This window comes from Rhinoraja longicauda, chromosome 10 (genome assembly GCF_053455715.1).
Source record: "Rhinoraja longicauda isolate Sanriku21f chromosome 10, sRhiLon1.1, whole genome shotgun sequence".
NCBI lineage: Eukaryota > Metazoa > Chordata > Chondrichthyes > Rajiformes > Arhynchobatidae > Rhinoraja > Rhinoraja longicauda.
Window position 1 is genome coordinate 61,528,871 of NC_135962.1, and position 16,956 is coordinate 61,545,826.

A 16,956-nucleotide genomic window follows, 5' to 3' on the forward strand; every position below is an offset into this window, starting at 1 on the left:
TACTGAGAAGCCTTGTTATCATATTCACTCTTTAGAAGTGAGCATGGCAGCTGGGGCTGGCAGTAGTTTAGTTTAGTTTAGAGATACAGCGCGGAAACAGGCCCTTCGGCCCACCGGGTCCGCGCCGCCCAGCGATCCCCGCACACTAACACTATCCTACACCCACTATGGACAATGTTTACATTTACCAAGCCAATTAACCTACAAACCTGTACATCTTTGGAGTGTGGGAGGAAACCGAAGATCTCAGAGAAGACCCACGCAGGTCACGGGGAGAACGTACAAACTCCGTACAGACAGCACCCGTAGTGGGGATGGAACCCGGGTCTCCGGCACTGCATTCGCTGTAAGGCAGCAACTCTACCGCTGTGCCACCGTGCCGAACATCAATGATATCACGCGACAGTAAAAAGCTTAAGCCTAGCAGGCCATGGGGCAAGTTGTGAAAGCTGGGATGACAACAGAAGGGGGCCTACTGATCGGTGTGGACGTGACCTGCCAGCGTGTTTTTGATAGAAGGTAGACACAAAATACTGGAGTAACTCAGCGGGACAGGCAGCATCTCTGGAGAGAAGGAATGGGTGACGTTTTGGGTCCAGACCCCTCCTCAGACTTCAGGTTGAGACCCTTCCTCAGACTAGTACTTTGTTGGCCCACTGCTGAAGGAGTTGAAGGTTTATCCTGAAATCACATGTGCACACCAGGAAAGGCCAACACTAGTAACGTGCACTTGCAAACACCACCTTATATCCTGCTTGGAGCCTCGAGCCCAACGGTATGAACATTGAAATCCCCAGGGTAGGTTCAGGTTCATTATTGCCACATGTACTGAGGTACAGTGGAAAATCTTGTTTTTCTTGCTATCCAAACAGATCAAATCCACCATACAGATTCACCAGGTTAATCCCCGGGATGGCAGGACTGTCATGTGATGAAAGACTGGAGCGACTGGGCTTGTATACACTTGGGTTTACAAGGATGAGAGGGGATCTTGCAGAAACAAATTCGATTATTAGGGGGTTGGACAAGCTAGATGCAGGAAACATGTTCCTGATGTTGGGGGAGTCCCCAACAAGGGGCCACAGTTTAAGAATAAGGGGGAGGCCATTTGGAACTGAGATGAGGAAAACTTTTCTCGGGGGTCTCGTGTGAATTCCTAATCCATGGTCATGTCACAGTGTGGGCAGGTAGTGTGGTAGGTAGGGACCCTAACCCAGGGCCCTGTAACAGTGTGGGCAGGCCAGTGTAAGCAGGGGCCCTGTAACAGTGTGGGCAGGCCAGTGTAAGCAGGGGCCCTGTAACAGTGTGGGCAGGCCAGTGTAAGCAGGGGCCTTGTAACAGTGTGGGCAGGCCAGTGTAAGCAGGGGCCCTATCCCAGGGCCCTGTAACAGTGTGGGCAGGCCAGTGTAAGCAGGGGCCCTAACCCAGGGCCCTGTAACAGTGTGGGCAGGCTAGTGTGGTAGGTAGGGACCCTAACCCAGGGCCCTGTAACAGTGTGGGCAGGCCAGTGTAAGCAGGGGCCCTGTAACAGCGTGGGCAGGCCAGTGTAAGCAGGGGCCCTGTAACAGTGTGGGCAGGCCAGTGTAAGCAGGGGCCTTGTAACAGTGTGGGCAGGCCAGTGTAAGCAGGGGCCCTAACCCAGGGCCCTGTAACAGTGTGGGCAGGCCAGTGTAAGCAGGGGCCCTAACCCAGGGCCCTGTAACAGTGTGGGCAGGCTAGTGTGGTAGGTAGGGACCCTAACCCAGGGCCCTGTAACAGTGTGGGCAGGCCAGTGTAAGCAGGGACCCTAACCCAGGCCCTGTAACAGTGTGGGCAGGCCAATGTAAGCAGGGGCCCTAACCCAGGGCCCTGTAACAGTGTGGACAGGCCAGTGTAAGCAGGGACCCTAACCCAGGGCCCTGTAACAGTGTGGACAGGCCAGTGTAAGCAGGGGCCCTAACCCAGGGCCCTGTAACAGTGTGGGCAGGCCAGTGTCAGCAGGGGCCCTAACCCAGGGCCCTGTAACAGTGTGGACAGGCCAGTGTAAGCAGGGACCCTGTAACTGTGTGGACAGGCCAGTGTAAGCAGGGGCCCTAACCCAGGGCCCTGTAACAGTGTGGGCAGGCCAGTGTAAGCAGGGGCCCTGTAACAGTGTGGGCAGGCCAGTGTAAGCAGGGGCCCTGTAACAGTGTGGGCAGGCCAGTGTAAGCAGGGGCCCTAACCCAGGGCCCTGTAACAGTGTGGACAGGCCAGTGTAAGCAGGGGCCCTAACCCAGGGCCCTGTAACAGTGTGGGCAGGCCAGTGTAAGCAGGGACCCTAACCCAGGGCCCTGTAACAGTGTGGACAGGCCAGTGTAAGCAGGGACCCTAACCCAGGGCCCTGTAACAGTGTGGACAGGCCAGTGTAAGCAGGGGCCCTAACCCAGGGCCATGTAACAGTGTGGGCAGGCCAGTGTAAGCAGGGGCCCTAACCCAGGGCCCTGTAACAGTGTGGACAGGCCAGTGTAAGCAGGGACCCTGTAACTGTGTGGACAGGCCAGTGTAAGCAGGGGCCCTGTAACAGTGTGGGCAGGCCAGTGTAAGCAGGGGCCCTGTAACAGTGTGGGCAGGCCAGTGTAAGCAGGGGCCCTAACCCAGGGCCCTGTAACAGTGTGGACAGGCTAGTGTGGTAGGTAGGGACCCTAACCCAGGGCCCTGTAATAGTGTGGGCAGGTCAGTGTAAGCAGGGGCCCTAACCCAGGCCCTGTAACAGTGTGGGCAGGCCAGTGTAAGCAGGGCCCTAACCCAGGGCCCTGTAACAGTGTGGACAGGCCAGTGTAAGCAGGGGCCCTAACCCAGGGCCCTGTAACAGTGTGGGCAGGTCAGTGTAAGCAGGGACCCTAACCCAGGCCCTGTAACAGTGTGGGCAGGCCAGTGTAAGCAGGGACCCTAACCCAGGGCCCTGTAACAGTGTGGCATGCCAGTGTAAGCAGGGGCCCTAACCCAGGGCCCTGTAACAGTGTGGACAGGCCAGTGTAAGCAGGGACCCTAACCCAGGCCCTGTAACAGTGTGGGCAGGCCAGTGTAAGCAGGGGCCCTAACCAAGGGCCCTGTAACAGTGTGGACAGGCCAGTGTAAGCAGGGACCCTAACCCAGGGCCCTGTAACAGTGTGGACAGGTCAGTGTAAGCAGGGACCCTAACCCAGGGCACTGTAACAGTGTGGGCAGGCCAGTGTAAGCAGGGGCCCTGTAACAGTGTGGGCAGGCCAGTGTGGTAGGTAGGGACCCTAACCCAGGGCCCTGTAACAGTGTGGGCAGGCCAGTGTGGTAGGTAGGGACCCTAACCCAGGGCCCTGTAACAGTGTGGACAGGCCAGTGTAAGCAGGGGCCCTAACCCAGGGCCCTGTAACAGTGTGGACAGGCCAGTGTAAGCAGGGACCCTAACCCAGGGCCCTGTAACAGTGTGGGCAGGCCAGTGTGGTACGCAGAGACCCTAACCCAGGGCCCTGTAACAGTGTGGACAGGCCAGTGTGGTACGCAGAGACCCTAACCCAGGGCCCTGTAACAGTGTGGGCAGGCCAGTGTAAGCAGGGGCCCTAACCCAGGGCCCTGTAACAGTGTGGACAGGCCAGTGTAAGCAGGGGCCCTAACCCAGGGCCCTGTAACAGTGTGGACAGGCCAGTGTGGTACGCAGAGACCCTAACCCAGGGCCCTGTAACAGTGTGGGCAGGCCAGTGTGGTACGCAGGGGCCTCGTCACGTGGAACCTTGGTGGTAATGGGTGGCTTTGCAACTGTGGTTTTATTTACTACTATTACCATTTAATTGCCATTTATTACAGAAGACGCAAGTTGAGGCATTTGCCCAAAGCCTGTTTTAATAACCAAAAATAGACAGATTTTGCCAAACAATGATAATAACTCAAAAAACACCCTGGAACTGAACCAAAAGTGAAATGAAATGCAAACTCCAAGCTCTCCTCATTTTACAGGGTCATTGCTTTTACAACTGTGAGCGCACTTCAAAAATATTTCATTTTGTGTAAAGAGCTTCAGGTCATGGAAAGAGCTGGAGCGATGTGAATGTGTTCCCCTCGTTGTCAGGCACAGGCAGCACGTCTCTCACAGTTAGCTTCCTTGCAGGAGCTGGCAGCCAGTGGTGACAGAGGCCTGAGCTGCATGATCTCACCCTGCTGACAGTGGTGAGGCTGATGCAATTGTTCCCAGCTGGGAACCACAATCAATAGCAGGTGTTACCACTCAGCCTGTGTGTCAAGTCAAGTCAAGTCAAATTTATTTGTCACATACACATACTCGATGTGCAGTGAAATGAAAGTGGCAATGCCTGCGGGTTGCGCACAAAAAGAATTACAGTTACAGCATATAAATAAAGTTAATAAGTTACTAAACATAGCACAAAAAGTGTCGACAAAAATTTAGTCTCTGGAGTTATCAAAGTTGACAGTCCTGATGGCCTGTGGGAAGAAGCTCCGTCTCATCCTCTCCGTTTTCACAGCGTGACAGCGGAGGCGTTTGCCTGACCGTAGCATCTGGAACAGTCCATTACTGGGGTGGCAGGGGTCCCTCATGATCTTGCTTGCTCTGGATCTGCACCTCCTGATGTATAGGTCCTGCAGGGGGACGAGTGTAGTTCCCATGGTGCGTTCTGCCGAACGCACTACTCTCTGCAGGGCCATCCTGTCCTGGGCAGAGCTGTTCCCAAACCAGACTGTAATGTTGCCGGACAGGATGCTCTCTACAGCCCCAGAGTAGAAGCAATGAAGGATCCTCAGCGACACTCTGAATTTCCTCAGTTGTCTAAGGTGGTAAAGGCGCTGCTTAGCCTTACCCACCAGTGCGGCAATGTGCGTTGCCCACGTCAGATCCTCTGCGATGCGGACTCCCAAGTATTTGAAACTGCTCACCCTATCCACAATAGACCCATTTATCTCCAGTGGCGTGTACGTCCTTGGATGTTTAGCCCTTCTGAAGTCCACAATCAGCTCCTTTGTTTTAGTGACATTCAAGAGGAGGCTATTGTCCTGACACCAGAGTGCCAGATCAGCCACCTCCTCCCGGTAGGCCTTCTCATCGTTGTTGGAGATCCGGCCCACCACCACAGTGTCATCAGCAAACTTGATGATGGAGTTTGAGCTGAACCTGGCCCTACAGTCATGTGTGTACAGGGAGTACAGTAGGGGGCTAAGGACGCAGCCCTGGGGGGATCCTATGTTCAGGGTGAGGGAGCTAGATGTGTGTTCCCCCATCCTGACCACTTGGGGCCTGGCAGTGAGAAAGTCCAGGACCCAGGCACACAGAGGGGTGCTAAGCCCCAGTTCCAGCAGCTTTTCAACCAGTCTGCTGGGGACTATTGTGTTGAATGCTGAACTAAAGTCAATGAACAGCATCCTCACATAGCCCCCCTGGCTGTCCAGATGAGAGAGAGCGGTGTGTAGAACCTGGGAGACCGCATCATCCGTGGACCTGTTCAGACGGTATGCGAACTGTAGTGGGTCCATGTTGCGAGGAAGGAGGGCGCAGATGTGCTTCTTGACTAGCCTCTCAAAGCATTTCATGACAACCGAGGTGAGGGCCACCGGTCGGTAGTCATTTAAACACGCTGGAGAGGCATTCTTTGGCACCGGTACAATGATGGATCTTTTGAAGCATGCAGGGACCACGGACTTGGCCAAGAAGAGGTTGAATATTGTGGTGAGCACTGGAGCAAGCTGAGTAGCACAAGACTTTAGCACTCGCCCAGAAATACCATCTGGGCCTCCAGCTTTCCTCGTGTTCACACGCGTCAGAGCCCACCTCACCTCATGCTCGGTCACCGAGAATGTGTGCACATCCCCGGCGGTGGATCCCCCTCCAGCCTCGCTAGCGAGCGCCCCTTCGGTGCTGTTTTTAGACGGCGAGCTGGTGGCGTTACCCGTCTCAAACCGTGCATAAAAAGAGTTCAGGTCATCAGCTAAGGAGGAGCCGGCACTTCCGGTTGAGGGGGTGCTGGACCTGTAGCTAGTTATAGTCCGTAGCCCCTGCCAAAGGCGCCTGGTGTCCTGCTGCTCCATCTGTGACTCCATCTTGTCCCGGTACCTCTTTTTTGCATCCTTCACTGCCCTTCGCAGTCGGTAGGTGTGTGGGGGGGTGTGTGTGTGCGGGGGTGGGGGTGTGTGTGTGTGCGTGTGCGTGCGTGCGTGTGTGTGGGGGGGTATGTGTGTGTGGGGTGTCTGTGTGCATGTGTGTGTGGGGTGGGTATGTGTGTGTGGGTTGTCTGTGTGCATGTGTGTGTGTGTGTGTGGGGGGGTAATGTGGGGGGGGTATGTGGGCGTGGGGGTGTGCGTGGGGGGTGTGTGTGTGTGTGGGGTGTGGGTGTGTGTGCTTGTGGGGGTGTGTTGCTATTGAGGGCGTGCAGCGTAGGTTCACTAGGTTGATTCCCGGAATGGCGGGACTGTCGTATGTTGAAAGGCTGGAGCAATTAGGCTTGTATACACTGGAATTTAGAAGGATGAGGGGGGGTCTTATTGAAACATATAAGATAATTAGGGGATTGGACACATTAGAGGCAGGAAACATGTTCCCAATGTTGGGGGAGTCCAGAACAAGGGGCCACAGAAGACAGTGGAGGCCAATTCTCTGAATGCATTCAAGAGAGAGCTGGATAGAGCTCTTAAGGATAGCGGAGTGAGGGGGTATGGGGAGAAGGCAGGAACGGGGTACTGATTGAGAGTGATCAGCCATGATCGCATTGAATGGCGGTGCTGGCTCGAAAGGCTGAATGGCCTCCTGCACCTATTGTCTATTGTCTATTGTATATTGTGCGTGTGTGTGCACGGGGTGTGTGTGTGTGTGTGTGGGGTGTGTGTGTGTGGGGTGTGTGTGTGGGGTGTGTGTGTGTGTGGGGGTGTGTGGGTGGGGGTGTGTGTGTGTGCGTGTGTGGGGGTGTGTGTGGTGGGTGTGTGGGTGTGTATATGTGGGGGGTGTGTGTGGGGTGTGTGTGTGGGTGGGGGTGTGTGTGTGTGTGCGTGTGTGGGGGTGTGTGTGGTGGGTGTGTGGGTGTGTGTATGTGGGGTGTGTGTGTGTGGGTGTGTGTGTGTGTTAGGGTGTGTGTGTGTGTTGGGGGGGGTGTGTGTGTGGGTGTGTGTGTGCGTGTGTGTGGTTTGTGTTGGGGTGTGGGGTGTGTGTGTGTGGGGTGGGGTGTGTGCGTGTGTGTGTGGGGTGGGTGTGTGTGTGCGTGGGGTGTGTGTGTGTGTGTGTGGGGTGTGTGTGTGTGTGTGGGGTGTGTGTGTGTTGCTGACAGGTATATCTGTGGGCATGTGGTTAGACAGCATTGATCAGCTTGTGTTGGAGCAGTGCGTGAGGCTGACTACCATGTCTCTCAGGGTCACATCCCGTGCGTACGAGCTCCGATCAGCTCAGGCCTGTGGTAGGCGGGCGATGCCTCACATGGAGCAGCTGTGTCTAACACCAGACTTAGGCCCACACAGTGGCTCCGCTGTGCAGTTGCTGTCTCTCAGCGCCAGAGACATGGACACATAGAAACACAGACAATAGATGCAGGAGGAGGCCATTTGGCCCTTCGAGCCTGTACGCACCGCCATTCATTGTGATCATGGCTGATCATCCACAATCAGTAACCCGTGCCTGCCTTCTCCCCATATCCCTTGATTCCACTAGCCCCTAGAGCTCTATCTAACTCGCTCTTAAATTCATCCAGTGAATTGGCCTCCACTGCCTTCTGTGGCAGAGAATTGCACAAATTCACAACTCTCTGGGTGAAAAAGTTTCTTCTCACCTCAGTTTTAAATGGCCTCCCCTTTATTCTAAGACTGTGGCCCCTGGTTCTGGACTCCCCCAACATTGGGAACATGTTTCCTGCATCTAGCTTGTCCAGTCCTTTTATAATTTTATACATCTCTATAAGATCCCCTCTCATCCTTCTAAACTCCGGACCTGGCTTCGATCCTGACTACAGGCGCTGTCTGTGTGGAGTTTGTACGTTCTCCCCGTGACCCGCGTGGGTTTTCTCCGAGAGCTCCAGTTTCCTCCCACACTCCAAAGACGTGCAGGTTTGTAAAGTAATTGACTTCGGTAAAATTGTAAATTGTCCCTCGTGTGTAGTACAGTCCAGTGTAAGTTTACGGGGTGATCGCTGGTCGGCATGGACTCAGTGGGCCGAAGGGCCTGATTCCTCTGATGTAAAGTCTAAGCAGTCTTCCAAATGGCCAACCCATGCAGCATCCTGGTAATCCTACTCTGCACCCTCTCCAAAGCGTTCACATTCCCCCTGTAATAAGCCAACCAGAGTGCACGCAATACTCCACATGTGGCCCAAACAACGTTTAATTTACAGAGACGTGGCGTGAGAACGGGTCTTTTGGCCCACCGAGACCACACCGACTGTTAATCGCCCGTTCACACTAGTTCCATGTTATCCCACTCTCTCATCCACTCCCTGCACACCAGGGGCAATTTACAGAGCGCCGATTAACCAATAAATCTGCACACCGTTTGGACATGGGAGAAAACCCATGCAGTCACAGGGAGAAAGTGCTGGAGTAACTCAGCGGGTCAGGCAGCATCTGTGGAGAACATGGATAGGTGACGTTTCACAAGCGCTGTATGAGTGAGAAGTTGTAGATGTCCATGAATACTCAGCCAGTTGGTCCACACAGGTCTTTGCCACTTAACCAGTACAGATGGTGACGTTTCACAAGCGCTGTATGAGTGAGAAGTTGTCGATGTCCATGAATACTCAGCCAGTTGGTCCACACAGGTCTTTGCCACTTAACCAGTACAGATACCTCTCAGCCTAGGAGGTTTCCACGTTACGATGGTGCAAATCAGTAGAAACTGTACTTCCAATTTCCAATTTTGAACGTTAGTGGGTGAGTGCATGCGTGGGAGGAAGGGACTGATAGGATGTAGTCGGAGACAGGAAGACTGGTGGGAGAACTGGGAAGGGGGAGGGGATGGAGAGAGAGGGAAAGCAGGGACTATCTGTAATTAGAGAAGTCAATGTTCATACCGCTGGGGTGTAAACTACCCAAGCGAAATATGAGGTGCTGTTCCTCCAATTTGCGCTGGGCATCACTCTGACAATGGAGGAGGCCCAGGACAGAAAGGTCAGGATGGGAGTGGGAGGGGGAGTTGAAGTGCTCAGCCACCGGGAGATCAGGTTGGTTAAGGCGGACTGAGCGCAGGTGTTTAGCGAAACGATCGCCGAGCCTGCGCTTGGTCTCACCGATGTGGAGAAGTTGACATCTGGAACAGTGGATGCAATAGATGAGGTTGGAGGAGGTGCAGGTGAACCTCTGCCTCACCTGGAAAGACTGTTGGGGTCCTTGGATGGAGTCGAGGGGGGAGGTAAAAGGACAGGTGTTGCATCTCCTGCAGTTGCAGGGGAAAGTGCCCGGGGAGGGGGTGGTTTGGGTAGGAAGGGACAAGTTGACTAAATGATCAAGAGATTTGTGAAGATAGATGCTGAGAATCTGCATCCATTAGAATGAGAAAACTAGGATGAGAGGGGATCTTATTGAAACATATAAGATTATTAAGGGATTGGACACGCTGGAGGCAGGAAACATGTTCCCAATGTTGGGGGAGTCCTGGACCAGGGGCCACAGTTTAAGAATAAGGGGTAGGCCATTTAGAACGGAGATGAGGAAAAACCTTTGCACTCAGAGAGTTGTAAATCTGGAATTCTCTGCCTCAGAAGGCAGTGGAGGCCAATTCTCTGAATGCATTCAAGAGAGAGTTAGATAGAGCTCCTAAGGATAGCGGAGTCAGGGGGTATGGGGAGAAGGCAGGAACGGGGTAAAGATTGAGAATGATCAGCCATGATCACATTGAATGGCGATGCTGGCTCGAAGGGCCGATGGGCCTCCTCCTGCACCAATTGTCTGTTGTCCGTTGTCTAAAACAGAAGAAATGGCCACAGAGTTAGTATTGGAAACATGCTCACGAGGGAAATCAGAAAGGACTTTTTTCCATCAAGGGTTGAGTAGAAATCTGATCTGCTCTGATTAGCGAGCTTCTTCCCCAAAGGGCTGTGGGTGTTGGGCTTGATGGAAGGCTGAGCCGCTGTGACAGAGGCTGGTGTTGGGTTGCTCGTTGAGGTGGGGGCCATTGTATTGGATGTCTGAGGCGTTCCCTCCTGATACCCAACTCCATTAGTGTCAGCGGGCACCACCTCTTTATGCTGGCAGTGAATGATACGTTTCTTCCCTGCCGTTAATCAAAGGCAAACGGAGATGAGTGATGAATTGGCCAAGCTCAAGGACTGTGGCTTACCCCTGTCCCTGCACCCACACTTCACACTGACCCGCTGAGTCCCAGTCTGATGGTTGGCACAGATGTTCAGAAAGGTTATTCTGCAGCATGGTTGAATTCAAGATGGATAGAGGCAATTTGTTTTCATTTTAAAGGTGGACGCTGGTGGGAGGTTGAGCACTGGATGGTGTTAATGTGGATGATGGGTGGTAGGTAGTGTTGTGGGAGCTGTATGGAATAGGAGTGGACTCCTGTGAGATGGCAGACGATGGTGGGATCTGCAATGTCCTGACACTCTGCATCCTTGACCCTTACACAGCTGTGCTTTGTGTTTCAACAGAGCTGTATGGGTTTGATGTCCTGATTGACTGCAACCTCAAGCCCTGGCTGCTGGAAGTGAATCTTTCCCCTTCACTGGCCTGGTGAGTAAGCTACGAGCACTGCCTTTGTTCATTCAAGTCTAGGGTTGCCAACTGTCCCGTATTAGCCGGGACATCCCGTACTTTGAGTTCAATTAGTTTGTCCTGTACGGGACCGTCCTTGTCCTGTATTAGGCCTGGGGAGTGCTGTCGGCCCGGACAGTGTAGGTCCGGACAGTGCAGGCCCGGGCAGTGCAGGCCCGGGCAGTGCAGGCCAGGACAGTGCAGGCCCGGGCAGTGCAGGCCAGGACAGTGTAGGTCCGGACAGTGCAGGCCCGGACAGTGTAGGTCCGGACAGTGCAGGTCCGGACAGTGCAGGCCCGGGCAGTGTAGGTCCGGACAGTGCAGGCCCGGACAGTGTAGGTCCGGACAGTGTAGGTCCGGACAGTGCAGGCCCGGGCAGTGCAGGCCCGGGCAGTGCAGGCCAGGACAGTGCAGGCCCGGACAGTGCAGGCCTGGGGATTGCTGTCGGCCCGGACAGTGTAGGCCTAGGGAGTGCTGTCGGCCCGGACAGTGCAGGCCTAGGGAGTGCTGTCGGCCCGGACAGTGCAGGCCCGGACAGTGCAGGCCCGGACAGTGTAGGCCCGGACAGTGCAGGCCTGGGGAGTGCTGTCGGCCCGGACAGTGCAGGCCCGGACAGTGCAGGCCCGGACAGTGCAGGCCCGGACAGTGCAGGCCCGGACAGTGCAGGCCCGGACAGTGCAGGCCCGGACAGTGCAGGCCCGGACAGTGCAGGCCAGGACAGTGCAGGCCCGGACAGTGCAGGCCCGGACAGTGCAGGCCCGGACAGTGCAGGCCCGGACAGTGCAGGCCCGGACAGTGCAGGCCCGGACAGTGCAGGCCCGGACAGTGCAGGCCCGGACAGTGCAGGCCCGGGCAGTGCAGGCCCGGGCAGTGCAGGCCAGGACAGTGCAGGCCCGGGCAGTGCAGGCCAGGACAGTGTAGGTCCGGACAGTGCAGGCCCGGACAGTGTAGGTCCGGACAGTGCAGGTCCGGACAGTGCAGGCCCGGGCAGTGTAGGTCCGGACAGTGCAGGCCCGGACAGTGTAGGTCCGGACAGTGTAGGTCCGGACAGTGCAGGCCCGGGCAGTGCAGGCCCGGGCAGTGCAGGCCAGGACAGTGCAGGCCCGGACAGTGCAGGCCTGGGGATTGCTGTCGGCCCGGACAGTGTAGGCCTAGGGAGTGCTGTCGGCCCGGACAGTGCAGGCCTAGGGAGTGCTGTCGGCCCGGACAGTGCAGGCCCGGACAGTGCAGGCCCGGACAGTGTAGGCCCGGACAGTGCAGGCCTGGGGAGTGCTGTCGGCCCGGACAGTGCAGGCCCGGACAGTGCAGGCCTGGACAGTGCAGGCCAGGACAGTGCAGGCCAGGACAGTGCAGGCCAGGACAGTGCAGGCCCGGGCAGTGCAGGCCCGGACAGTGCAGGCCCGGACAGTGCAGGCCCGGACAGTGGAGGCCCGGACAGTGCAGGCCCGGACAGTGCAGGCCCGGACAGTGCAGGCCCGGACAGTGCAGGCCCGGACAGTGCAGGCCCGGACAGTGCAGGCCCGGACAGTGCAGGCCAGGACAGTGCAGGCCCGGACAGTGCAGGCCCGGACAGTGCAGGCCCGGACAGTGCAGGCCCGGACAGTGCAGGCCCGGACAGTGCAGGCCCGGACAGTGCAGGCCCGGACAGTGCAGGCCCGGACAGTGCAGGCCCGGACAGTGCAGGCCCGGACAGTGCAGGCCAGGACAGTGCAGGCCCGGACAGTGCAGGCCCGGACAGTGCAGGCCCGGACAGTGCAGGCCCGGACAGTGCAGGCCCGGACAGTGCAGGCCCGGACAGTGCAGGCCCGGACAGTGCAGGCCCGGACAGTGCAGGCCCGGACACTGTAGGCCCGGACAGTGCAGGCCCGGACAGTGCAGGCCCGGACAGTGCAGGCCCGGACACTGTAGGCCCGGACAGTGCAGGCCCGGACACTGTAGGCCCGGACAGTGTAGGCCCGGACACTGTAGGCCCGGACAGTGCAGGCCCGGACAGTGTAGGCCCGGACAGTGCAGGCCCGGACAGTGCAGGCCCGGACAGTGTAGGCCCGGACACTGTAGGCCCGGACAGTGCAGGCCCGGACAGTGTAGGCCTGGGGGGCGCTGTCGGCCCGGACAATGTAGGCCCGGACGGTGCAGGTCCGGACACTGTAGGCCCGGGGGGCGCTGTTGGCCCGGACAATGTAGGCCCGGACAGTGCAGGCCCGGACAGTGCAGGCCCGGACACTGTAGGCCCAGGAGGAGCTGTAGGCCCAGACACTGTAGGCCCGGACACTGTAGGCCCAAACGTTGTAGGCCCAGACAGTGTAGATAGGAAAAAAAACTGCAGATACTGGTTAAAATCTGTGCCTGCCTTCCAGAGGTCGGGACAGTGTAGGTCCGGAGGCCTGGGCACCGCCTAACGGAGGTTGCGTAGCAACCCGCCTCCCGGCCCGGGCGGCCGCCATTGGTGGAGCGGGAGCACGTGGCCGCTGGCTGGGTGAGGTCACGTGGGGCGCGGGGCGGTGACGTTACCTTTGGGAGTGAGGATGTTGGCAACCCTATTCAAGTCCCAGCTTGAACACACTGGGTGATTCAGGAATTGAGACAGTGATCCTTTTTGGAGTCTTGCTCTGGACTGAGGAACAAAAGTCTCCTCTTGGTTGCCTTGAACGGTCCCATGTGAGCTGGGAATGGCTTGTTTTCATTGAGAAGCAGTTAGTAGTGTCCAACAGAGGAAGAAAAACACAGTTAACAGTATGTATGGGGAATACAGAGCATAATACAGAGCACAGGGTCAGGCCATTGGCCCACGATATCTTTGCAGATAATGATGCTAATACCAACCCTTATCTGCTCCACATAATCCATATGCCTCCATCCCATACATGTCCATGTGACTATCCAAACGTCTTTTAAATGCCACTATTGTATCTTAAGTAGACACAAGGAACTGCAGCTGCTGGTTTAAAAATAAGACAGAAAGTGCTGGAGTAACTCAGCAGGTCACGCCTCATCTCTGGAGGACATACATAGGCAATGTTTCAGGTCGGGACGTCTGATGAGGATTCTGACCCAAAACGTCACCTATCCATGTTCTCCACAGATGCTGCCTGACCCGCTGAGTTACTCCAGCACTCTGTGAAACGTCACCTATCCATGTTCTCCACAGATGCTGCCTGACCTGCTGAGTTACTCCAGCACTCTGTGAAACGTCACCCATCCATGTTCTCCACAGATGCTGCCTGACCCGCTGAGTTACTCCAGCACTCTGTGTCCATGTTCTCCACAGATGCTGCCTGACCCGCTGAGTTACTCCAGCACTCTGTGAAAGGTTAATGTTTGGAGGGAGAGGAGGCAGTTGCGGGTAAATGGAAGCAGCTTAGATGGGCCACTTGGTCGGCAGGGACGGATTGGGCTGAAGGGACTGTTTCAGTGCAGTGTCACTCTAACAGATTTCACAAATGCATGTTGATTCTGCAAGCCTGGCTTGTCTATTCTCTGACCCTTTGCACTTCTACCCCTGCTTTACCTGCCTTGTGTAATCAAGGGGCACATTGAGTGGCACAGCGGGAGAGTTGCTGCCTCACAGTGCCGGAGACCCGGGTTCCATCCCCACTACGGGTGCTGTCTGTACGGAGTTTGTATGTTCTCCCTGTGACCTGCGTGGGTTTTCTCCGAGATTTTCAGTTTCCGATTTTTCCGAATATCTAGATAGAGCTCAAGGATAGCGGAGTCAGGGGGTATGGGGAGAGGGCAGGAACGGGGTACTGATTGTGGATGATCAGCCATGATCACAGTGAATGGTGGTGCTGGCTTGAAGGGCCGAATGGCCTCCTCCTGCACCTATTGTCTATTGTCTGCTGTCTATTGTCTATTGTCTGCTGTCTATTGTCTGCTGTCTATTGTCTATTGTCTGCTGTCTATTGTCTGCTGTCTATTGTCTGCTGTCTGGACACAGGCTGTAATGAATTTCCCGTTGTGTCTCACTAGTGACGCACCCTTGGACCTGAAGATCAAAGGCAGCTTGCTGACGGATATGTTCACGTTGGTGGGTGAGTGCGTGCGTGGGGTGAAGGCACTCCCATGCATTGATTCCCCAGCTGGACAATGATGCTTTCAGAAACCTGGGTTGCTTTTCATCTGGTATCCTGTCTGACTTCAGTTTGTGGCATTCGAGGCGTGTAAATACCAGCCCGTTTTCACATAGAGTCAGACAACATGGACACAGGCCCCTCAGTCCATCCACTCATGCCAACCAACACGCCCCATCTAAGCTAACCCCAACTGCCCACGCTTGGCACATATCCCTCGAAATCTTTCCTATCCCTGTCTCTGTCCAAGTTACACACAAAATGCTGGAGTAACTCAGCGGGACAGGCAGCATCTCTGGAGAGAAGGAATGGGTGACGTTTCGGGTCGAGACCTTTCTTCAGACAGATGTCAGGGGAGGGGGTGGGACAAAGATAGAATGTAGTCGGAGACAGGAAGACTAGTGGGAGAGCTGGGGAGGGGGAGGGAATGGAGAGAGAAAGCAGGGACGATCTGAAGTTAGAGAAATCAATGTACATACCGCTGGGGTGTAAACTACCCAAGTGAAATATGAGGTGCTGTTCCTCCAATTTGCACTGGGCCTCACTCTGACAATGGAGGAGGCCCAGGACAGAAAGGTCAGGCTGGGAGTGGGAGGGGGAGTTGAAGTGCTCAGCCACCGGGAGATCAGGTTGGTTAAGGCGGACTGAGCGCAGGTGTTTAGCGAAACGATCGCCGAGCCTGCGCTTGGTCTCACCGATGTAGAGAAGTCGACATATGGAACAGCGGATACAGTAGATGAGGTTAGACTGTCCAAGCGTTATTTAAATGTTGTTATAATACCTGCCACAATTACCTCCTCTGGCAACTCGTTCCATATACCCACCACAAAGTTGCCCCTCAGCCTCCTATTCAATATTTCCCCTCTCACTTTAACCTATGTCCTCAGGTTCTTGATTCCTCTACCCTGGGTAAAAGACTCTGTGCATTCACCTTACTTATTCCCCTCATGATTCTACACACCTCTCTGAGATCAGCGTGTGATCGTCACCTGCCCACCTTCTCACTCAGGTAGACACAGAGTGCTGGAGTAACTCAGCGGCTCAGGCAGCATCCACTTCAGTCTGAGGAAGGGTCTCGACCCGAAATGTCACCCATTCCTTCTCTCCAGAGATGCTGCCTGAGCCCGCTGAGTTACTCCAGTATTTTGGGTCTACCTTCGATGTAAACCAGCGTCTGCAGTTTTTTTTCCTACGACCTCTCACGAATGTGGGACTAAAGTGACGACGCTCCAGAAGGTTCCAAAACATCTTGGGGCAAACATCGTCTGCTTGTGAAAGTCACTCTGGAAAACCAATCTGTCCTCTATTGACAATTTCCGATTTTGTACCACAGATCTCGAGGACCAGAGGACATAGGTTCAAGGTGAAGGGGGAAAGATTTAATAGGAATCCGAGGGGGAACTTTTTCATACAGAGGGTGGTGGATGTATGGAACAAGCTGCCAGAGGAGGTAGTTGAGGCTGGGACTATCCCATCGTTTAAGAAACAGTTGGACAGGTACATGGATAGGACAGGTTTGGAGGGTTATGGACCAAGCGCAGGCAGGTGGGACTAGTGTAGCTGGGACATTGTTGGCCGGTGTGGGCGAGTTGGGCCGAAGGGCCTGTTTCCACACTCTATCACTCTATCTCCCCTAAGCATTTTGCTTTGTGGTCCTCACATAATAACAGCACGTGACCAGTTTCCAGAGAGAGGGGAATTAAAGCTTGGATGGGGTCTGAAGAAGGGTCCCTACCTGAAACGTCACCTACCCATGTTCTCCAGAGATGCTGCCTGACCCGCTGAGTTACTCCAGCACTCTGTGAAACGTCACCTACCCATGTTCTCCACAGATGCTGCCTGACCCGCTGAGTTACTCCAGCACACTGTGAAACGTCACCTATCCATGTTCTCCACAGATGCTGCCTGACCTGCTGAGTTACTCCAGCACTTTGTGTCTCTTTTTTATTTTGTCTCCTGTTTCCCATTTGCTGTAGGATCTTGTGTTACTTCAGTCGGTGTAGTGAGTGTGTAATGTATCTAAACAATGAAGGCAGGGAGTAACACTCAACTATCATTACACTGTGTCGTTGCAAGCTTGGGGTACAGTGACAGCCTTGACACTTCTGGCTAAAGCAGTGGCATTAAACCGTGCTGTTGCAAGCTTGGGGTACATACAGTGTGAGCCTTGATGCCCTGGCTAAAGTAGTGGGGCAGTGCAGAACTGCCACTGGAC

The 16,956-nt window shown here is 55.2% G+C and overlaps 1 protein-coding gene across 1 annotated transcript in view; it reads left to right on the plus strand.

Moving 5' to 3' along the window:
* Positions 1-16,956, plus strand: part of ttll5 (tubulin tyrosine ligase-like family, member 5) — a 102,594-nt gene that overhangs the window by 56,847 nt on the left and 28,791 nt on the right. Inside the window, exons 13-14 of the mRNA XM_078407024.1 lie at positions 10,569-10,650; positions 14,641-14,702. Coding sequence (XP_078263150.1) covers positions 10,569-10,650; positions 14,641-14,702 — 144 coding nt within the window. The remainder of the gene's footprint in view (positions 1-10,568; positions 10,651-14,640; positions 14,703-16,956) is intronic.